Source organism: Anabrus simplex, chromosome 1 (genome assembly GCF_040414725.1).
Source record: "Anabrus simplex isolate iqAnaSimp1 chromosome 1, ASM4041472v1, whole genome shotgun sequence".
NCBI classification, from domain to species: Eukaryota; Metazoa; Arthropoda; class Insecta; order Orthoptera; family Tettigoniidae; genus Anabrus; species Anabrus simplex.
The window spans coordinates 1300635531-1300660761 of record NC_090265.1 but is presented as its reverse complement, the minus strand read 5'-3'; the positions used below and the strand labels follow the sequence as shown (position 1 = coordinate 1300660761).

The window sequence follows — 25231 nt, the reverse complement described above, 5'->3', positions numbered from 1 at the left end:
ATGCTGCATTGCCCTTTATTAAATTTTTTGTTTCAAAATTCTCTTCTTCTTCTTCTTCTTCTTCTTCTTCTTCTTCTTTATCTGTTTACCCTCCAGGGTTGGTTTTCCCCTCGGACTCAGCGAGGGATCCCACCTCTACCGCCTCAAGGGCAGTGTCCTGGAGCGTGAGACATTGGGTCGGGATACAATTGGTGAGGATGACCAGTACCTCGCCCAGGTGGCCTCACCTGCTATGCTAAACAGGGGCCTTGCGGGGGGATGGGAAGATTGGAAGGGATAGACAAGGAAGAGGGAAGGAAGCGGCCGTATCCTTAACTTAGGTACCATCCCGGGATATGCCTGGAGGAGAAGTGGGAAACCGTGGAAAACCACTTCCAGGATGGTAGAGGAGGGAATCGAACCCACCTCTACTCATTTGACCTCCCGAGGCTGAGTGGACCCCGTTCCAACCCTCGTACCACTTTTCAAATTTCGTGGCAGAGCCGGGAATCAAACCCGGGCCTCCGGGGCTGGCAGCTAATCACACTAACCACTACACCACAGGGGCGGACAAATACACGCATTAACATTTTTTTTTTCAGTAGCAGTGTACTGTATATAGTACAATAGCAACTGTTGCATTAATAATTAAAGGCCTACCAATATATAATATCGTTGCTAGGCAATCAAAACTTCGTAATTCCACTCACGAGAAATAACACGTTTCTCCATCTGCCTTGTGGAGGCTTGCCCCGTTGCCTGAGAAGGGAACAGAAGACTCCAATGTTCAATAACTGGGCTGTCGTTAAGCAGTGAAAATGCCAGGAACAGTTCTCTGGCCATTGTTGACCGCTCAGACTTCTTCTGTCAACTTTACTCCGAAGGAGTTGCAAGGTTTCCTTTGACCAGTGACAATATTTATATACAATACATTGTTGTTATTATTGGGGAATTGGGTGGTGTAGTGGCTTAGCTGCTTGCCTGTCACCCTGACGACCGTGGTTTGATTCCAGTGTTATTAGGGTGATATTTATTTTATTTTTTGTTGAAAATGCTATGGTGTCAGAAAGGGCATGCGACCTTAAATTTTTGACCACAACTCTTTCATGCCTCAGTGCGTGCACCCTGAGCGAGCGGGATAAGCTGCGGAAGATGATGATTACAGTATACAGTAGTTAATATTATTTGTCATCCAGCAGCAATCATTTGTTATTTCTGGCATAACCCAAATATACTCGTACTTCGGGGGTACGAAGGTAAAACAATTGCATTTTCCGGGTACGCCAACCAAAAAATTCGAATTCCACTGACCTAAACCAGGCATCGTCAATAGAGAGCGAAATGCCTTCGGAGCCAGTTTGTTCCCCGCTCTCGAGGAACGAGAGCAGCTGAGCGAGCAACTAGGGGAAGAAGCAGGGGAAGTGCATGACGTAGTATGTACTGAAGGCCAGTGGCGCAAGTACAGTATGGCCACGGTATGCAACCCGCCTGACTGCTGCTCTCTTGTCACGTGACAAACACCCATCCCGAGCGGAGCAAATAACACCGGCTCCCTAGAGCAACTACGTGATGACGTCTGACCTAAAGTGTTTAGAATAATTGAATGGAAAGCGAAAACGGGGCCAAGATAGAGTGTGTGTTTTCGAAATACACTTTCAACGTATTAGATCGTGTTCAGTACATTTTGAAGGGATAGTAAGTAGAGAACAAAAATAGCTCATTAGACACCAGTGGGATCCGAAACTACAACTTTCCGATTTTGTGTCGGATTGTCTTACTCATTGAGCTATGGTGGCCTAGATCATAATGTGCTCTGTTGGAAAGGATCTAAGCTATAGGTCTAATACAAATATCAGGATCTAAACTACACACAGGTCTGGCATAGCTAATGTTCTTTCCAACAGAACAAATATGATCTAGGCTCCGTAGCTCAGTGGGCAAGAGCATCCGACGCGAAATGGGAAAATTGAGGATTCGGATCAAAATAGTGTCCGCTTGACCATTTTTATTCTGCACTTAAAATCTCTTGGATATGTGGTATAGGCACCGTACTGAACAAGACCTAATACGTTGAAAGTTTATTTCGAGTACAATGCGGTCGTGAAAACTGAATATTCATTGAACGTGTTTATTTGTATGTATGGTGCAACTATCATACAAAAGAATATCAGATCCAAGAAGATTACTCAGCGCCTACGATCTCAGTTAATTTGTTGCGTTTCTTGGCGTGTTATTTTTTATGATTACGGAGGAGACGCGACAAGAGGCCAGGCGCAGGTCTTTCTAGTTGACACCGTATAGGTGACCTGTGCGTCTGTGAGGATGGGGACCTACTTATGATGAATGCTAATACTGAAAACGGCCACACACCCAGCCTCCGAGCCAATGTAAGTTAAAATCCCCGACCCGGCCGGGAATCGAACTCGGCACCTTCTGGACCAAAGGCCAGCACGCTAACCATTTAGCCATGAAGCCGGACACGCGATAAGTAAGAAACGTATTACCATCCAGTCAGTCAGAGGCGTAGCCAAGGGGGGTGGGGGTTACTGGGGGTTAGAATCTCCCTTCATGGAAGTTTTTTCTTTCTTTCTTTCTTTCTTAATTTGTTTACCCTCCATGGTTGGTTTTGCCCGCGGACTCAGCGAGAGAACCCACCTCTACCGCCTCAAGGGCAGTGTCCTGGAGCGTCAGACATCGGGTCGGGGGATACAACTGGGGAGGATGACCAGTACCTCGCCCAGGCGGCCTCACCTGCTATGCTGAACAGAGGCCTTCTGGGGGATGGGAAGATTAGAAGGGATAGACAGGGAAGAGGGAAGGAAGCGGCCGTGGCCTTCAGTTAGGTACCATTCCAGCATTTGCCTGGAGGAGAAGTGGGAAACCACGGAAAACCCACCTGTACTCAGTTGTCCTCCCGAGGCTGAGTGGACCCCGTTCCGGTCCTCGTACCACTTTTCAAATTTCGTGGCAGAGCCGGGAATCAAGCCCGGGCTTCCGCGGGTGGCAGCTAATCACGTTAACCACTACACCACAGAGGCGGACTGGAAGTTCTTACAAAAGAAAATTAACAGAAACTGACAGTAAAAAGTGAAAGTCGACTTAATGTGTTCGCTCTTTTGAACTATCACAGAGACTTCATTGTAAAACCAACAGATTTCTTGAATCTATTTTCTAAGAAGCCTCGAAAGTTTGATTTTAGATTGTAATCTGAACATACCATTGTCTGTGAAACTGTTGATCTTGATCATATTGTTCTCGTTATCCATTTTAATGTGAGATTTTGTAGTGTATTGCAATCTGAATATCAACATAATTCACTTGTACCAGTATCCTAATAAAGACACTCATGGATACGCGCAGCACTCACTCGCAAGCACCTTCATTATTTGTAACTTTAACACCTGCATCTGTCGATCCTGGCTACGCTACTGCAGTCAGCGTACATGTTACACATGGGGTAAGGCGGGGACGCCCGCATCTTGTCTCCTTACAGCGTAACTTTGTGGTTATTTACGTGTTAATTGCCTTTATTGCACATTTGAAAGACAAACCACTTTCAGTATTGAATGACAGTGGAATGCCCGAAGAGAAGCAGAGGAGATCAACTGACCATTCGTCGCTGCGCGAGCAATACCTCGTTTCTTACAATGCTCTTTCTATCCATTATTCTCCTAAGTTTGGTCACGCCTCCGAGCCGCACATGGATATGCAGTCCATCAGAACAATGTTCGTTTTGTTCATTTTCCTGTGCCAATTTGTGAAGGAAAATACACCTTATTGTACCGTACTATAGGAATGCATATTTTCATGAAGTACGAAGAATTTACGCACTCGTTCAGTATTGTGCATTTAAGATTCATTTTTCTTTAACACGATAGCACGATCCTAAGAGGAACCAACATGTTCTTCATCAGAATATGAACGAGTGTTCTTTCGTAAAAGAAACTGACGATGCTGATTGTGTTTTTTTTTGTGGCTATTTGTAGAACCCTGCACGGATGTAGACATCCGCGAAGTTAATGTCTTGGCGGATACAAACTGTATAGCAGTGTGGATAATTTTGCAGAAAATTTCTAAATAATGACGTTTATTGATTTTCACTCAGTCTTATTTTTGCTTGTTGTTTGGTGACCATTGACACGGTATCGGAGAACAATGATATATAAAGAGCCTTGAGACCATAAAGGCGTAAATCTGACGTAAGCCTAAATGGCTCCTGCCCGCAATTAATGGTTGGAAGGAACAAAGGTCAATACGTCGGTAGTTGTCGCAAGAGGAAGTCCCTCATGAACCTGTGGCTATAGGGGTCCTGGTACCGGGCGAGTTGGCCGTGCGTGTAGAGGCGCGCGGCTGTGAGCTTGCATCCGGGAGATAGTAGGTTCGAATCCCACTATCGGCAGCCCTGAAAATGGTTTTCCGTGGTTTCCCATTTTCACACCAGGCAAATGCTGGGGCTGTACCTTAATTAAGGCCACGGCCGCTTCCTTCCAACTCCTAGGCCTTTCATATCCCATCGTCGCCATAAGACCTGTCTGTGTCGGTGCGACGTAAAGCCCATAGCAAAAAAAAAAAAAGGGTCCTGGTGCCAAGTATCAGGCGTATTGTATTATGTTAACAGATCTATCTGTTTCAATACCTCGGGTGTAATATACTGTAGTCAAATATTTACAATATCCGCGGATAACCATTTTGCGGATGTGGATATTATTTTGTATATCCGCGCAGGGCTCTAGCTATTTGTACTCTGAATCCACAGAAAAGTGGGTTATGTGTCTGTAGAGTGCTACATGTGAGTTCACCGTGCATGTGTCGGCGAAGACGTTGTATTTATGTATGTGTGAAATGTGCAAATATTAGTTCCTCATCTAGCCCCATGTGTGGGATAATGATACGAAGTACATCTTTCTTTGCGTCCGTATATAAACCCCCCCTCTCCCTATAGAAGTAATGCTTAAGTGTGATATATTCTACTCACATTATATAAATTATAACTCCCAGACTCCAAAGATCCACTGGAGAATCACTTTCTTTGTTGAGGAGAATTTCTGGAGCTATAACAAGAGACGAAAACGTATTTTACTCTAATGTAGACAAATTGTTTATAAATATATAGGACACAGTCATAATTAAATTGGGAATATATTATTCCAATTTCTTCCTCAGCTGGTGGTGTTCCGCAGCTGTAGGATAAGAACATTCTTTCAATCGTTCATTACTCTATTCATTCATTCAATAATGATGGTTTTCTCCGCAGTTACTGGTTATCCGTTACTGGGAGTGAAGAGTTTCCTTTACTTTTCATGCATTCATGAATTCTATTCATTCATTCATCCATTCATTCATTCATTCATTCATACGTTCCTTCTGAATAGGTAGTCTCTCTGTAGCTGCTCATGCTTTGTAGTTATAGGCTGAATGCACTTAATTCATCCATTCACGCATTCATTCATTCATAAATTCATCCATGCATTCATTCACCGACTCATTCAGTTAGGAATGCTCTCTCTCCCCAGTCGGTGGTTATCCGTGACTGGGAGAGAAGTATTTATTCACTCATGCATGCATGAATACAATTCAGTCACGCAATCATTAAGTAAATCATTCATTCGTTCATTCATCCACGCATTCATTTATTCAATTCATGAATAGTGTCTGTTGGACGTGGAGAGGAACAGAATTATGACAAATAAATAAATTTAAAAAATATTATTATAATTTAATTCACATCACTGGAAAAACTTTGAGGAGCAGGATGCTTTCTGGACTCGTGCTACTCGCAAATACCACGTGATACAAAATTATACCTGTATCTTCATTCCAGAAGTCTGGTTATGCTTAATTATTTACTGAAAATGTTGCACAAAGAGAATTATATTTGTTTTATAGTGTGTTAACCTCTATTTTTCTTCTTCTTTTTAATAATAATTATATTAATATGATTATTATTGTTAATAATAAAAAAAAATAACAGATGGTGAAGGTGGGCCTTCGGATATCTTTATAAGAAACTGAGTTCATAACGAATATCACGCTGGCACCCGAAGAGATGAACGTGGGAGAGGGAAAAGATAAAACGGACAGGAAGTTCATCTATCGAGACAAAAGAATTAAACCCAACATCTCCGATAAAGCAGCCTTCGTATTCCTGATGAGCAAAATGGAAAAGGTGTACCAATTAAGCAGTGGTATCTTCAATCTTCCTTTTATTTGCCATAACCCCGTTACTTGGGGTCGGCTCTCTGTATGGATTAAGCTATGTTTAACGGCCGGATGTCTTGCCTGGCGTCAACTCTATGTAGTGGGATGTATTCACTATTGCGCGTTTCTTTGGTGGTCAGTGGTATAATGTGCTGTGTGTAAATTAAGATGTGTAGGCTATTAAGAAGAACCTTAGCATCCAGTCCCCGAGTTGAAGGGGTTAACCAAATGTAATTAAAATCTCCGGCACCGCCGGAAATTGAACCCGGGTCCTCTGAACTGAAGGCGACTACGCTGACCATTCAGCCAAAACGCCGGATCAGAGGAATCTACAATGAAAGATCTACAATCCTCTACGCCAAGCTCAGGCACTACAGCAGAGTCATCCGACCGGAGACCTTTAGTGCAGCTGAATGGCTCGTAAAGAATAGGGCAATTCTGTTAGAAAAACTGGAAATCAAGAACGAAAGATCTTGTGGAAAATTATTTGACCTGTCAAATAAAGGAAGGAATTGAGGAGAAATCCGTGAACTAAATATGTACGTGGAAAATATCACTGACGCAATTCGGTCCCCTGGCCCGAATGTGCACAGGGAGATCGGATCTTCACCTGTTTTCTAGATAAGAAAACCAACGGAACCTGGTACACCGTGGTGGACAGGAGCCTGCAAGAAGTGCGAGTCAAACAAAGATATTGAAAAGTGGAATTCTCTTAAGGAAAAACCTAAAACACTCCGGAGCTTCGAAGAGAAACCGGACCAAAAGACAGGAAAGGGGTGGAGTGAAGAGAGAAAGTAAGAGGACAGGAAAAACTTAAGGAAAGCAGAATAAAACGAAAGTAGTTGAAATGACGTGGCCTTTTGTTGGCCCAAACGACAGAATAATAATAATAATAATAATAATAATACTTATTTTTTAGATATGGCCGTAAACATACCACAGTATCCTATTGTGCCCCTGAGTGTGTTCATGGCAAGATGACCGTTGTGAAGAACTTTGTTAAGGCCAAAGTCTGTCAGCTTGAGACGAGAGTTCTCATCTTCTGTTTCATAGAGGATGTTCTCAGGTTTGATGTCATGGTGAATAATTCCTTTTGAGTGAAGATACTGAAACAAAGGTTGTAAAAGGTGTTGATGGTAATTAATCTTATTAATAATTTAAGTTCACTAGAACTTTCATTGAAACTTGCATAGGATATGATTACCAAATAATGCCTGTATTTCATTGGATGACAAACATTAAGATATCGTCCTCATTCAGTGATGCATCTTAACAATACTTAGGTGACATTTGATTTTCTGGAAAGCATTTGTGAAATCTAAGTATGTTTTTTAAATTATTCTATGAGTGGTCGAACTATGAGAAAACTTATACATTGTAATGACTTACGAGCTTGCATTTGCTTGCATCTCCATATTTAGTTCAGTCATAGTCAGTCCACACTGTGTGTTATTTCTGTGTTTAAATTTTTCAATTGTAGATGATATGGAAAAAATTATGATGTTGGTTCGGGTGTCGATTATGATATTCAGATGGAGTATTATGATTATGAGACGCATGACTATATTTGTCTTAATTGACTACAGTATATAAAACAATACAACAGCGGATGAGGGAGTTGTTGAGAATCCAACCACTCTTCGGGTTGAGTATTCACCGTACATAAATCTCGTGAACAATTTGTTTCTGATCACTGATTTTGTTTAAGGGGAATTAAAATAGAAGCTTTCAGCCACAAGAAGCTTTACTTTCGTACCTGATACATTGTTTAGTAAAACATCTAGATACTTGTTTAGGTTGCTGTAGTTGAGTACCTGTAATGCGCCGAGCACTTGGCGCACAGCCGCAGCAGCGTCTCTCTCGGTGTACTGACCACAGCCTGCTATCCGCTCGAATAACTCTTCTCCAGATACAAGCTCCAGGACTAGTTGCACTTCACTCTCTATTTCGAACACGTCCCTCAAATGTACCTGAAACAACACACAATATAGATACGACGTTGATAACAATGCTTTGAAAATGAGCAAGATTAGATCACTTCATTCAAATCAAGAAAATCTTTATAGTTTTCCAGCGGAATGATACAATACCCTGGTACAGGTGTACACTCAGCCCTCATGCGATCAACAGGGGAGCTGTTAGTACGAGATGCAGAGGACCCGGTCAAGAAAGCCAGGAACAGGTCAGGTCAAGTTGACTCTAGTTCCAAAACAACAACAATTTAACAAACGTTACCAAGAGATAGCAATAAATATTTATAAGAGAAAATAACAAGATAAGCTTTAGAGCTTTTTTTTTAAGAACTTGCTTTACGTCGCTCCGCTGCAGATATGTCTTACGGTGACGATGGAATAGGAAAGGGCTAGGGGTTGGAAGAAAGAGGCCGTGACCATAATAAAAGTACAAGCCCAGCATTTGCTTGGTGTGAAAATGGAAATCGCGGAAAACCATCTTCAGGGCTGCCGACAGTGGGAATCGAACCCACTATCTCCTGGACGCAAGATCACAGCTGCGCGGCCCTAACCGCACGGCCAACTTGCCTGGTAGAGCTTAATCATAAGCCGGGGAGAAGGAGCTCCCATTCTACAAGACTTGTCGGTCCTGAACACATGGTAAGTAGATCACATTTGGTAGGCTATACATATAGCAAGACTAGTTAGTCTTTAACCTAATCTTCGGTACAGAGAACCTTTGGTGCAGATAATATCTGGTAATGAGAATCTTTGGTTTTCAACACAAGAAGCTGAAGCTTCCTTACTAGTTCAAAAATACACTCATGTTCATAAAAACAGAACACCTTGAAAAACTAGAGATAGGAATTTCATATTCACTGGACATGTTCATTAGTATGTTCTGCAGAATCGACTATCATTTCAGTCACGTAGGTTCATCATGTGTCCTGGTGCCTAGCAGGCACTGAGTCATCCATGCACACTGATAACTTGTTCTGTGCATGATGGCATCGACGCGGATAAGGCGCGAATGACGTCCTGTGGTATGGCCAACCATGCTGCATTCATCTTTGGTGGTTGGCATTCGGTCATAGCGGCGGACCCGTCGTTTCACGATATCCCACACATTTTCGATTGGCGACAAGTCCAGTGCTCGGGCGGGCGAGGGCAACAGTCTGACATCCTATGACAGCAAGAAGGCGCGTGTTCGTGCAGCAATACGTGGTCAGGCATTGTCCTGCTGAAATATGGCGTCTGAGTTATCGTGCAGAAAGGGTATGGCTACGGGTCGCAGGATGTCATTCACGTAGGTCAAACTGGTCACAGTGCCCTCGACACGCACCAACTGTGATGTGTGGTTTTACCCAATAACACCCCACACGATAAGGCTTTGAGTTGGCGCTGTATGTCTTGTGTGAATGCAGTCAATGTGATGCCTCACTCCCTGTCTGCGGCGAACCTAAATCCGGCCATCATTTTCAAACAAACAGAACCTGCATTCGTCTGAGAACACTATCTGCTGCCATTCCTGTCCGCAGTGACGTCGTTCCATACACCATTGCAGTCTAGCATGTTTATGCACATTAGTCAAAGGTAGGTGGAGGAATGGACGACGCGTTGGTAACTCAGACCGCAATAAACGGCGACGGACTGTCACTCCTGATAGTGTACGATGTGTCACACTGTTACACTGTTGCGCCAGGGCTGAGGAGGACGCAGATATGTCCTGCAATGCCATTAGGATGCGGTGACTATCTTCTCGGGGGTGGTCTGGGTTGTGCGACCAGACCCATCTCGTCATATTCTACGGCCTTCTATAAACTATTCTGTAAACACCCGTTGCACTGCCGACACACTTCGTCCCACACGAAGAGCAATTTTCCGGATGGATGCATCACGTTATCTCATGCCAATAATGCGCCCTCTTTCAAACTAACTAATTTGACGATACGGTTCTGGAATACGTCTGCGAGGCATCCTGCACGTCTACTCAAGTTACATTGATCCATTACATTCGGTTTATAGCGACAACGAGAGCCGCAGGCACATTTTACCAGTCGGTGGTGGTGCGCCGAGATATCGATGTGGACCTTAAACACGAGGGCCGACATGGTTCAAGTCCTAATTATTTCTTCAGAACATTCTATTGCACATGACCTGTGAATATGAACTTCCTATCTATAGTATTTCAAGTTTTTCTGGTTTTTATGAACATGAGTGTATAAAGTAGAGGAGAAAAAGTCCTACGTTTTATTATCAACGGACAGATGGGCCACAAATTCACATTTATATTTCGTTACCCGGTTGAAACGCTAAACAACTTTTCATGACACACGATGCCCTTATCGCAAGGGGAAGCAATAACGAAAGATAGATCAGAATGATCTAGAAGACAGGAGCAGAAGCTCATATTATACGACCGAAGAATGACCAAAACAAAAGGTTGAATAGAAATGGCCGGAAACAAAATATGCTGGGATTCTGAACCACTCAAACAATCCCGTGACATGACTTGCCATAACACCTAATGGGGCAGAAGGCCCGATGACAGAGAGGATAAGCGATATTAGTGAATAAGAGGAGAAGATATTTAAAGCAGAAACGAAAAAAGAAATACATTTAGAATTTAGAAAAGCTTAGTCACCAAGGGAAACTAGGGTACACACTTGTACATACTAATTACATCATACTAATTAGGGCGATTACACTCCTTCCGCGAATAGCCAAGAAACTTACATATTACACACTAACGAGATAAAAAACTCTACATCAAAACTAAGGCAGTCGCGGTACACCCATCGTCACAAGCAGATAAGCCGCCTACCTTACATGCTGCCCCAGTCTCGTCCGCAGTCTCCTTGTGAGGAGAACCTCACTCTTGGTCGCACAATACAAGATCCAGAAATATACACTCCCCGACAAAAAATTAAATCACCCGGAATTTTAGATTGGTGGGTAGGTAAATGATCAGAGTTGCAATTCTCTGTGACAGGTAGAACGGCCACCGGAGTGCATTAGTGTTGTTACCAGGCCTGGTAGGGTATATGAGGCGTGAAAAGCGTCATATGTTGAGTGATCACTGTGCAGGACACGGAGATGCCGCAAACTCGGGTGAGACAGCGTTTTCAGCACCTGACAGAGTTTGATAGGGGCCTCATTTTGGTCTCCGTTTGGCCGGCTGTTCGAATCGTGCAATATCCAGATTTGTGGGACATTCGGATCTGACAGTGGCCCGATGTTGGACTTCATGTGAACGTGAGAGCAGTCATACTCGTCGTCAAGGTTCATGTTAACCAGGTCTAACAACCACAAGGGATGATCGCCGAATTGTGCACCAAGCACATCGTAATCACTTCACATCTGCGCCTTCCATTGAAGTGGTTCCTTGCAACATTCTGCATCATCCCGCACCATTGGTCGGAGACTAGCAGCAGCCAGGCTAGGGAATTACCGTCTCATGCGTAGCCTGCCGTTAACACCACAACACAAACGGCTGCGTTTGGAGTGGTGCCATGACCGGGAAGCATGGACTGCTGATAAATGGCATTGCACTGTGTTCAGCGATGAATTGCGGCTCTGCACTACCCCGGATTACCATCGTCTGCGAGTATGGCGGCGACCTGGGGAGACGTCCTATTCTTCCAATGTTTTTGGAGAGCCACAGCGGTGTTATTCCTAACGTCATGGTATGGTGAGCCATCGGGTATGACTTCAGATCGCGGCTGGTAATGATTGGGGGAACTCTGACGGCACAACGGTACGTCGCGGACATCCTGCATCCTCATGCGTTACCGCTCATGCGACAGTATCATGGTGCAGTTTTCAAAAGGACAATGCTCGTCTCTACGAACTGTCTCCGTGATATTGAAGTACTCCCGTTGCCAGCGAGATCCCCAGATCTGTCCCCGATAGAACATATTATGGACCAGCTCGGACGTCAACTCCATCCCAGTGCCTGTATCCAGGATATAAAGGACCAGTTGCAACATTTGTAGGCCAGCTTGCCTCAGGATAGGATACACTGGATTTGTGATCCCCTTCCCAACCGAAGGAGTGCATGCATCCAGACCAGATGGGGTGCAACGCCATACTGATAAATGGGCTTGTGCAACCAAGTTCTTTGTAAATTTGACACTATTTTGTAATCACTGAAATAACAACACATGCCCTCTCAACACGTGAAGAAGTGTCATTTCGTTTCCTCCTCTCCTTCCGTGTGCTTCAATATTTATTTATCAGGCAGTGTACATAAAGTTCAAGTTTACAGTATTTATAGGAATGAGCTGGGCGCTGATTGGTTGGCAGTAGTGGCAACTTAGAAACAGATGACAAATTTTCACTCGTGCCACACCCCAAATAGGTATAATACTCTATCAATGTTATACATTCCAAGTCCCTATGTGGCACTTAAAATCAGCGGTAGTGGGATCTGTTAATCAAATAGAAAATTAAGGTATTTCATAAAGTTCCGCCTGTCTTCGAGAGACTACAATGATGAGTATGATTATTATTCGACGTGATTAATACAATGGCGTTCCACTCAGACGGCTGAAGTTCGATTCCTGGTCGATCCTGGGTTGGAAGTTTCACCAGAAAAATTATTGGTATCCGGCTAATTGGTACCTACCCAACACGTAGACCACGGTCACCAAAGAATTACAAATATACAGTGCACACATCGTATCACTTACAACCCATGTCCTAGAGCCCTTGACTCTAATAAAGGCGAGCGCTTTATAGCTATAACACACACAACGCGCTATGGGATGTCGGATGCTGAGTACCAATCTTATGGACAAAAATCGAGAAGAGAAAATACCAAGAAGAACGCTGGTAACAGATGCCCATGAGATAATTGATAGATTGAAATGGAAAGGGTGGAACACGTAACTAGACAAAATCTCAACAGATGAACTTAACCCCTCCCCCTAGGATTGCTCACTGCAGACCGCGGAGATACGGGAATAATACGTGCTATACAAAGATCACAGAAGAGATGACTTGGTGATCTAAGGAAGTCAGCAGGAACACAGCAGTACGAGGTGGCACAAGAGCGAAGAGACTAGAAAATAGTGGAAGAGGCCTAAATTGAGCGGTGGATAGATAAATGTGAAGGAGAAGAAGAAGAAGAAGAAGAAACACATATTTGTACAAACACCACATTAACAATACTGTTGGACTCATGCACCTGATAAGTATTTTGGGAAGTTGACCACGATTTCCCGTACCCCTTGCATAGATTGACATCAACGAACAAACAAAGAAACAAATGACATTTTTCCCAGATGATTAGTCTGTTGTTGGACATCGAATGGCATGCTGCATCCTTGTCTCACGCGTATGTTGTGTGGGCTGCCTACCTCAGAGATAGGCATCACGTCAGCATACTTTCGACAAAGAACTACAACTGGACATAAAGAGAAAATATTAGTAACATTCTGAAATCCAAGCCTCTGTGAAGGAAGCAAATGCCTCCAAAACACTCTTCCCAACTACGGTAGTACTGTGATCTCCTCTGCTTCTTCCTCTCTTCACTATTACTTTTCTCTCAATGCATGTGAGAATTTTGAAATGAAAAGTCATCCGCATAAAACTTGCTTTTTACTTCTCTCTGAGAACGTTGGGTCTTGATTGGAAGGACATATGTTTGTTTTTTAACCTGTATAGAACACAAAACACAGAAATAAACATCAATGGTACGACAAGAGAAGCAAGAATAAGAAGAGGAGTGCGGCAAGGCTGTCCCTTATCACCATATCTGTTTAATATCTTCATAGAATTCGCTATTGGAACAGTAAAAGAAAAACCCAAAGGGATAAATTTTAATGATAAACATATTCATAGTATTCGCTTTGCAGATGATATTGCATTGATAGCTGATTCAGAGCACAAAATGACTAGGATGCTCGGTATACCAAACAGCAAGTTAGAGAAGTTCAGGCTAAAAATAAACACAAAGAAAACGAACATGATGGTCGTTCAAAAGAAGAAGACTGAATTGTAAACAAACATTAAATTACACTGTGAAAAAATAGATCAGGTTAAAGAATTTTGTTATCTGGAGTGTTATTACCAATTGTAATCAGTGCCTGACTGAAGTCAAAAGAAGAATTGCTGTGGTATAACAAGTGTTTCAAAGCAGGAAAAATCTATTGTTAAATAACAAAATAGGAATTGAAACCAGGAAGAAATGTGTTAAAACCTTTGTTTGGAGTGTGCTAACTTACGGTTGTGAGACCTGGACTTTGGGAAAGCAAGCACAATCAATACTAGAAGCTGCGGAAATGTGGTTCTGTAGAAGACTGACAGGGACGAGTTGGACAGAAAAAAAGACTAATATCCAAATCTTGAATGCCGTTAATGAGAAACGAACCTTAATTTATTCAATAGAGCAGAGGAAAGCTAAATTTCTTGGACACGTTCTACGTCATGACGCCTTTCTCCAGAATGTCTTCGAAGGAAAGGTCCTAGAGAAGAAGTCAAGAGGAAGACCACGTCTCTCATACCTTAGGAATATAATCACTCAGCTGGGTTTCGCTTCCTACGTCACGATGAAGAGGACTGCTGAAGACCGTGGGATGTGGCTGCAGAGACAAGGCTTAGCCTTTAGATAATGGATGGACTGGCCAAGTCCTTTGTTATCCTCCTCTAGTCGCCTTGGCGAGCGAGTTGGCCTTGCAGTTAGGGTTGCGCAGCTGTGACCTTGCAATCGGGAAATAGTGGGTTTGAACCTCACTGCCGGCAGCCCTGAAGATGGTTTTCCCTGGTGTCCGTTTTCACTCCAGACAAATGATGGGGTTGTACCTTAATGAAGGCCACGGCCACTTCCTTACCACTCCTAGCCATAGGACCTACCCGTATCGGTGCGACGTAAGGCATATTGCGTGTGCCATTCACCTTGCGTGACTGTATCACTGAACCCAATTCATTATTGTCACTCTTTAAGTTCATTCTTAACTCAGCTGTTGATAGATTTGTGTTCAGCTTACGACATACTGTCTCTTCACTCTTATTACGTATGATTTATTTATTTATTTATTTATTTATTTATTTATTTATTTATTTATTTATTTATTTATTTATTTATTTATTTATTTATTTATTTATTTATTTGAACGGTAACAATACCAATGCTAGGATTTGAACCTCAGATCTCCAAACGGTGCAATTTTCATTTCCGTGATGATGGTAATTCAACGTAAGCATGTAAGAAAGTGACTTAATTAGCCAGTAATACACTTACTTACTTACTTACTTACTTACTTACTTACTCCTCGGCGCTACAGCCCTTGTAGGGCCTTGGCCTCTCTGACGATTCTAGCCCAATCTTCACGATCTTCTGCACGCCTCCTCCATCTTCTTATTCCCATCTTTCTTAAATCCTCCTCCACCTCATCCAGCCATCTTTTCCGTGGTCTTCCTTTCCATCTTCTACCACCTGGATTTCCTTTGTAGATCTTCTTGACAGCCCTATTATCCGGCACTCTCTCCACGTGTCCCAACCACCTTAATCTGTTGCTTTTTATTTCGGTTACGATACTTGGATGTCCATAGAGTTCTTCCAGTTCCTTGTTCTTCCTTATTCTCCAAAATTCCCCTTCCTTCACTGGGCCAAAAATCTTTCTCAGTATTTTTCTCTCCCATCTGTTCAACAGTTCTTTATCTCCTTTGGTCATTGTCCATGTTTCAGAACCATAAGTTACTACTGGTCGTAATACTGTTCGATAGACTGTCAGCCTTAATCTTCTACCAAGGCTGCGTGATCAAAACACTTTCAGTAAAGCTAAGTAAGTCCTATTGCCTGCAGCAATCCTCGCTTTTATTTCCTCTTTCATGTCATTATCTTTTGTCACCAGCACTCCTAAATACTTAAACCTTTCACATCTCTCGTAGTTAATCCCATTCATTTGTATGCACTTGTCTTCCCTAACTATGGTCCTCCCAGATGCAAACAGGTAATGAGTTTTGGCATTATTCACTCTTAGGACCATTTCTCCTCCTTCCTTTTCTAATCTATCCAGTCCTTCCTCTAGGTCTTTCAATCTTCTATAAAGCATATCAACATCATCAACATACGCCAGATTCTGTGTTACACGGTTGAACAGCGTACCGCCTGGATTACTGACCTCCACCTTTCTCATCACACGCTCCAAAACCACATTGAAGAGCAGGGTAGATAACACTTCCCCTTGCCGCAAACCTTGGTTTACTTCAAACTCTTTAGTAAGATTTCCTTCTATTTTAACAATGCATTTAGTACCCGTTAGGGTCATTTGTACCAGTCTTATCAATTTATTTGGGAACTCCATGTCCATCATTGTTTGATACAGTTTACACCTTTTCACACTATCATAAGCCTGCCGAAAATCCACAAACAGCTGATGCACATCCACATTATATTCATAGCGTTTCTCCATTATTTGCCTGACAGTGAAGATGTGGTCTGTTGTTGATCTACCCTGTCGAAAGCCACTTTGGTAGTCTCCTAGAATCTGCTCAACCAGTGGAGTGAGTCTCATAGACAAAACCTTGGCTAAGACCTTACAGACCACACTAAGCAAAGATATACCTCTAATTTTCACAATTTGCTTCATCTTTCTTCTTATGAATTGGGCAAATAATTGCTAAGCTCCAGTGCTATGGCATTTGTTCTGTTTCCAAAACTTCCACAATTAGTTGGTGAACAAGTTGCGTCAACTGTTCACCCCCGTATTTAATCATCTCAGCTGAGATGTTATCACTTCCTGGAGCCTTATTATTCTTCAAGTACTTAATTGCCGTCCTCACTTCTTCTATAGATGGTGCAGGCACTGGTTTTAAATCTAGGCTAGGATCTTGCCAAGGCTGCCCATCATCTTCTTCCTCTTCTTCCAATCTTACCGTCTCTGTAGCCATATTCAACAGTTCACTAAAGTATTCCGCCTATCGGTCAAGAATCCGGTCTCTTCCCTCAATCATGTTTCCTTCTTTATCTCTACAGAATACAGCATGTGGTTGAAAATCTTTCTGTAAGTCATTTATTTTCCCATAGAATTTCCGTACTTCTTGCATATCATATTATTCCTCCAAATCTTTCATCCATTTCCTCTCTACCTCTCTCTTCTTTCTCCTACAAATTCTGTCTGCCTCTTTCCTCTTCTTCCTAAATTCTTCTACATATGTTCTTGTTTTCCTGCTAAACATTTTCTTCTTTGCTTCATTTCTCTCCTCAATTGCTCTTGTACAGTAATCATCAAACCATCCTTGCCTTTCAGTCTTTGCTTCCACTCCTAGTACTTCATCCGCAGTTTCCTGCAATGCATCCTTCAATAAAGTCCACTTTCCTTCGATGTTTTCCACTGCCCAGCTTTGTTGTTTAGCCTCCAATTTCTTCTCCATCCTGGATTCGTATAACTGCGCAGTTTCGTTATCTTTCAATTTTGAGACCATATATCTCCTTGGAGCTTTCCCTTTCTTAGCAGATCTGTAAGTTTGCAATACGTTGCCTGTATTTTACCCGTACTAAGTAATGGTCCGAATCACAACCAATTCCCCTACAACTGTCAACTTGTAGAATATCAGATGCATGTCTCGTATCGATTACTACAGGGTCTATTTGATTAAAGGTGACACCATCTGGTGAACACCATGTGGCTTTCCGTATATTCTTTCTCTGAAACCATGTACTCTTCACCACCATCGAGTTTCCCATGGCAAAATCAATTAGCCTCTGTCCATTATCATTTGACTCATCATGCAAACTTTCCTTCAAACTGTCTGTCTATAGGCTTCTTCTTTACCCACTTTAGCGTTGAAATCTCCTAGTATGATTTTTACATCTTGTCTTGGGATGCATTCTATTTCTTGTTCCAATTGTCCATAGAACATATCTTTCTCTTCATCCTCAGCCTCTTCTGTAGGTGCACACACACACACACACACACACACACACACACACACACACACACACACACACACACACACACACACACACACACAAAGGTGATATTGAAAAAATGGGCCTTCATTCTTAGCGTGCATATTCTTTCATTTACAGGTTTAAAATTCAAAACTGCTGACTTATATCTGTCATCCACTAGGAAGCCTGTGCCACCTATTGTACCCCTGGCTCCACCACTATGCAGCACTGTATATCTACCACTTCTAAAAACACCATTTCTTTTCCATCTGACTTCCTGAATTGCTGCTATTCCAATATTATATTTCTCCATTTCTTGTTTCAGACTGTTTAGGGCTTCTGGTTTATTCAGGGTTCGCACGTTCCAGGTTGCTATATACATATCATATTTCCGTTTGCATCTTCCATTTCCTCGCGTGGGTCGTTTACCATTATCATCAGTCCGGCTATTCTTGTCTATGAGTTTCGTAACGAGTTGATTTTTCCGATATAGGGTTGTTAGCCCCATGATCAACCCCCAACCTGGAGGACCAGGTATCCCTCTTAGTCTGGCCTATCACTTTTGACCTTTCCGGCTTGGGTGGTCCTACCAGGAGCTTATGCTCCCGCCGGTATAGCTCTCAGGATCACTTAGGCACGCAAGCTCCCACATCGCGACAGGATGAAGATACCAGCGTGGGAGATTAGCCAGTAATGGTATGTTTAAATCTCAGGCCTCTTTTCAGAATAGTCTGGATATTACACTGATTTTTTTCTATTTGCTTTACGTCGTACCGACACAGATATGTCTTATGGCGACGATGGGATAGGAAAGGCCTAGGAAGTGGAAGGAAGCGGCCGTGGCCTTAATTAAGGTACAGCCCCGGCATTTGCCTGGTGTGAAAATGGGAAACGACGGAAAACCATCTTCTGGGCTACCGACAGTGGGGCTCGAACCCACTATTTTCCGATTACTGGATACTGGCCGCACTTAAGCGACTGCTGCTATCGAGCTCGGTACACTGAATTTAATTTGATATATCGTTTAATAGAATACCGTAATTCATTGGAGAACTCAATCATTTTCTTCTGAAGACATGAGGCAGGGCTGCGCTACTAAACCATCTAATCGTGGAAATGATGATACACTAGTTACTAGGCCTGTTTTCATAACCGGTTGGATGAGTGCTAAAGACAGCGCCACTCACATTTAATTGAACTTAATTACACTCCGTAAGTTAAAGAGATAACTGAAGCAATTAACTTTAGTGCGATCATTTGTAATTATAGTACCTAGTCTACCATGTTCTCGTCCTGCTTTTTGTAAACAAATGGTGTTATCAGCACTTCTTGTGCTGTGGTTTATGTGGCGTATTTTGAAAACCGTCACTCTTGCTTTTATTATATGCTATGCGTTGTATCTGTCAGCTTTTCTATATAACTGTGCTAGCTATTGTAGAGTGATCCTGTAATCAATTCTCAGTATCATGGTATCAGCTGTGACAAAATGTGGTCTTGCGAGGCATGCCCATGAGCACAGAACTCAAAACATACCCCTCCTCGCCCAACCACTTCGTTTAGCTTAGAAGAGATATCAGTGGACCCGCAGTGTTGCTCGAATATTGTTTGTGCTATGTATATATTACACCATATACGGACATGTTTCAAAACCACGGAAACGTATGTTTACGGTGGAATGTGAGAATATATTTTTTCCTGCAGTCTTAACGATAACGTGAAATGTTTACTGTGCTCTAAAATATTGATGAGTGCCAACAGGAGTAATATGCAATGAAACATAACGTGCCATACTACAAAGTTCATGACAGTTACAGCTAAGTTTGACTTTTAGTGAAGTATTCAAAGTGGAAGGTAATATAGGGCAGTTCGTGTCAAGTTATGTTTCATTTGTGAGCAGGTTTCTTTTAAAAAACAGTACATCCTAAAATCACGAAGGCGAATTCGTCTAAAATATGTCATTCTTCATGGAAGGTTAGTATGGGCGGGCCACTTATGAGATAATCCCTAATTTTGAAAGCCCAGTGAGGTAAGATTCATGTTGCAAATTGGCAATGTCTAAAATATATAATTAAATGAAAAATCAACAGAAGAAGTAAATGCAGGTGAAACGAATTGTATTCCTATAATGCTAAACAGATTTTCTCTTTTAATTGTTATTTTATTGTGAACACTGAGGTAGAGACGGTGCTCACAGTCCCCGTCTGCGTTCTTGCTCACTACGACGAACTAAATCCACTTCTAGCCTGCGCTCTGTTGAGCTGGTAGTATTCACAATACGCCTCTAATCTGCGAGGTTTTGCGACCATTGGTTTCGCTCTACCTCACAATGTCCCACAAGGTACTTTGTTATTGTATTTGTATGCTGAGTTTTCATTCCGAAAGCTCATTGGATCCCCAACAGCCCCACCGTCGTCTGTTATCGATAGCTTAGGCATCACTGGAGAGCCACTCTAGGGAAATGAGAAGTGTTGTTGTTTCCCGCTGCTTTCCTCAATGAGCCAGAAGAAGCTATTAAATATCAGTCTGCCAAGCCCACTAAAATGAACTCACCGACTGACCCTATGAGCAACACCATTACACCATTTATCACAGGGACTGGCTGCATAACGAATGGTATTACAAGTATTGCTTATACCTCTTTCATTTTCGTGGTGTCAAAGCCAAGGATGAGTCTGAGACATGTCAATAAAAGTAAAATTTATCAGTTTCGACGTCGTTGAGAGGACTGAGTTCATTTTATTATTTCACTAGATATGACTTCTCGACTGGACTAATTATAAAGAAGGTGTCTGTCTTTAAAGTCTTCACCCCGGAGGCCGTTGGACCCCGAAGTAGCTCCAACAAATGTTATGCCATTATAGAGAAATTAAAAAAGCCGACGATGGCGCTATAGCGAGGCGTACAAGGCAATGATGATGATGATGATGATGATAATAATAATAATAATAATAATAATAATAATGATGATGAAAGAAGACGCTGAGGTGCCGGAATTTTGTCCCGCAGGAGTTCTTTTACGTGCCTGTATATCTACTGCCACGAGGCTGACGTATTTGAGCACCTTCGAATACCACCGGACTGAGCCTGGCAGATACCACCTGCCAACTTCGGTTCAGAAAGCTAGGCGCCGTAACCGTTTGAGTCACTCAGCCCGGCAAAGGAACAGGACTGAGGTAGTTTCCCATTGCTTTCTTCACTGGGACAGAAAGTACGGTAGTATTGCAGCACAATCGGTCCTATGAGTAGTGCCTTTCATGACACTCAGACGCACTCATCGTGCTCCGGATGCAATTATTCAGCACCACTTAGACGTCAGTAGGTCCATACTGTAAAAACCTATAAACGATACCGAGGCTTCGGTTGAAGCTACATTTTTCTCTGGCCTGTGACGAGAGACAGGTGAAAATACTACATTTATCAGTAAATAGCATTAGGCGGATAAAGGGGAGATTTGAGAATAAATATTTAGGCCTCCCTTTTAAAATACTATTTAAGGATTATGTTCAAATCGCTTCTTTCTCTCAAATTCAACATTGAATTCCATAAAATTATGATTTGCAGTCATTGCATAATGCCATAACAGACAAGCAGACTTCTGGTAAGTTTATCTGAAATGCGTTAATCTTATTTTGTGCCTAATCTGAGATTTTTAAAAAAGTATTGTACAATGCTCTTAAGTTGTTATTATTAATGAAATATAGCATTAGTCACTACTGATTCGCATTTAGGGCAGTCGCCGAGGTAGCAGATTTCCTATCTGTTATTTTCCTAGCCTTTTCTTGATGATTTCAAAGAAATTGTAAATTTATTGAACATTTCCCTTGATAAGTTATTTCAATCCATATCTCCCCTTCCTATAAACGAATATTTGCTCCAATTTGTCCTCTTGAATTCCAACTTTATCTTCGTATTGTGATCTTTCCTATTTTTAAAGACACCACTCAGACTTATTCGTCTAGTAATACCATTCCATGCCATCTCTCCACTGACAGCTCGGAACATACCACTTAGCCGAGCAGCTCGTCTTCCTTCTCCCAAGTCTTCCCAGCCCAAACTTTGCAACGTTTTTGTAACGCTAGGTACTCTTTTGTTGGAAATCTCCCAGAACAAATCGAGCTGCCTTCGGATTATTCCAGTTATGGAATCAAGTAATCCTGGTGAGGGTCCCATACACTGGAACCATACTCTAGTTGGGGCCTTACCAGACACTTATATGCCCTCTCTGTGTAGGTGCAACGTTAAGCCACTAGCAAAAAAAGAAGTATAGCAGATATCTTGGATTCAGGTCAAATGGACTGTATCGCGATTGATCTGTCTAAAGCATTTGATAGGGTGGATCATGGGAGACTACTGGCGAAAATGAGTGCAATTGGACTAGACAAAAGAGCGACTGAATGGGTTGCTATATTTCTAGAATACAGATCTCAGAGAATTATAGTAGGCGAAGCTTTATCTGATTCTGTAATAAATAAGATGGGAATTCCTCAAGGCAGTATTATTGGACCTTTATGTTTTCTTATACATATCTATATATATATAAAATAAGAGTTTTGTCTGTACATTGCTCAGAATTTGAAAAGAATGGTATTTCTGTATCGCTCATGTCCACAGTAACAAGAAAATGCATTTTTTACTTTTCCTGTCTGTCTGTCTGTCTGTCTGTCTGTCTGTCTGTCTGTCTGTCTGTCTGTCTGTCTGTACACGTATCACGAGAAAACGGCTGAACAGAATTTCATGAAAATCGGTATGAAATGTCGGAGGACGAACCACTACAATCTAGGCTATAAATCATTTTATCCGTGCCGAGTGAAATGGTAGTTTAGGGGAAGGTTTAAATGTAATACTCATATATTTTTATTATTAGTGGTCCTATCGATAAATACTACATAACTCAAGTTATATAGAATTAAATTTCCGATCTTTTATGTTTTATACATTTTTACCGTACCAGCTATGATAACACAAATATTCATGAATTTGTATTTTTCTTGCCAAGTCCATATCAGTGCCGAGCCATGAGCAAATGGGTAAACAGAATTTAATGCAAATCGGTATATAGAGTCGGGGAATAAGAAACTACAGTCTAAGCTATATACAATTTTATTCACCCTGGATGAAATTGTAGTTTAGGGTAAGGCACCAAAAATTTATTTTTTAAATACCTGTTATTGGTCCTATCGAAAAGTACTACATAACAAAAGTTATTAGATAATACAATTTCCGATCATTTATGTTTTATCAGTTTTACCGTACCGGCTATGATAAGAATGGTATTTCAGAGTCGGAAGAAAACTAAATGTGAAGGTCTACAATATCGAAAGCGCATAACATTGATCAACAATAACATTATATAGACCATTGTTTGTTGTGATATTCTTTGTCTCTTATGGTGCCACTGCCACTCAACTCCGATAGATGGGATTACCGCTGCGTACCGAGTATAACAGCCTGACTGAATATTGGCGGGAAATAGCTGGGGAGTTGAAAAACGTTCTTCTTTAGCATGCCATTTCTCTGGTTCATAAATTTTCTGATACTGCTGGTACGTAACACACTGGTTCATCATAATATTTCAGCTATTTGACCCCTACTCTGACGCACTGTTTTGAATGAGCAGTGTGTACATTTACGGCAGAGACTCACTCAGTAGTAGTAGTAGTAGTAGTAGTAGTAGTAGTAGTAGTAGTAGTAGTATACCCTGGTCTAGAATTACAATTTTCCGGGTGAGTTGGCCGTGCGGCTGTGAGGGTGCATCCGGGAGATAGTGGGTTTGAATCCCAATGTCCGCAGCCCTGAAGATGGTTTTCCGTGGTTTCCCATTTTCACACCACACAAATGCTGGGTCTGTACCTTAATTACGGCCACGGCCGCTCCTAGGCCTTTCCTATCCCATCGTTGCCAGCGGACCTATCATTACAATGAACTTTCCCTAACCCAGTCATCATATGAGAAAAGACGTTTGGTGACTTCCCCGTCGCGTTTCTAGGGTAACGTCGAGAGCTATGCAATTTAATACAATCTTGCTCACAACGTGTACAGTAACTAACTAGAATTCTGTATACAATGAAGAATTCCGTAGCGAAGCACGGGTACATGAGCTAGTAAATAATATGAGTAAAGAAGTGGAATCGGAGATAAGGCTGTTTGCGGATGATTTTATTCTGTATAGAGTAATAAATAAGTTACAAGATTGTGAGCAAGGATACTCTACAGTAGGTTTAATTTACATTTGATTTCTGAGTGTTTCTCACGAAAGGAATTTGGACCACATAAGAAACATGTCCAGTTCTCGATAACTGAAAGTAGCTCACAATTCAGCACGTGATAATGCGGCTACTTTGAACTAAGGAATTTCCACTGTTAGCTCCCATTGTAGCCAGCCTGATTGCCAGCATAAATTCCTTTGATTTCCTGCAATAACCTTCCATCTGTCATTATCCGTCAGTATATCCTACATCTTCACCCTTGGTGCCTTGTCATAGGCTTTCTCCAGGTCTAACAATATATTACCAAAAAGATACATTCTCCAGGTAGCATTTCTTGATTAATGAATATTGAATTTTCACGACCGCATTGTAATCGAAACCGACTTTCAACCTATTAGGTCGTGTTACGTACATATAGTACGTGTTGAAGAGATGTTAAGTTCAGAACAAAAATGCCCAACCAGACACCAGTGGGATCCGAAACCACAACCTCCCGATTTCGCGTCGGTTGCTCTACCAATTGAGCTATAGTGGCGTAGGCGATCTTTGTTCTGTTGGAAAGGATCTAAGCTACAGGTCTGGCACTACTGCCATCACATTGTAGAGTGCGTTTAAGTCGCCCGTTGAGGGCCAAGTCAATGAATAGTGATTTTCACGACCGCATTGTAATCGAAACCGACTTTCAACCTATTAGGTCGTGTTACGTAAATTTAGTTAGTGTTGAAGAAATGTTAAGTACAGAACAAAAATGGCCAACCGGACACCAGTGGGATTCGAACCCACAACCTCCCAATTTCGCGTCGGTTCATCCTAGGAAGGGTCCCATTCTCACTGACGTGCAGGTCGCCCACGGGAATCAACTAGAAAGACTTGCGCCGGGTCTCTCCGGATTCCATACGCCATTAAATAATAAAAATATTGTGTTTTGCTAGTGGCTTTACGTCGCACCGGCACAGATAAGTCTTATGGCGACGATGGGATAGGAAAGGCCTACGAGT

At 42.1% G+C, this 25231-nt stretch overlaps 1 protein-coding gene across 1 annotated transcript in view; it reads right to left on the bottom strand.

The window, feature by feature from the left end:
- LOC136878463 (calcium/calmodulin-dependent protein kinase type IV) overlaps window positions 1–25231 on the bottom strand; it is a 587971-nt gene that overhangs the window by 30679 nt on the left and 532061 nt on the right. The window contains exons 5-7 of the mRNA XM_067152086.2: window positions 7992–8147; window positions 7115–7283; window positions 4955–5030 (exon numbers count right to left, since the gene is read on the bottom strand). Of these exons, the coding sequence (XP_067008187.2) occupies window positions 4955–5030; window positions 7115–7283; window positions 7992–8147 (401 nt within the window). The remainder of the gene's footprint in view (window positions 1–4954; window positions 5031–7114; window positions 7284–7991; window positions 8148–25231) is intronic.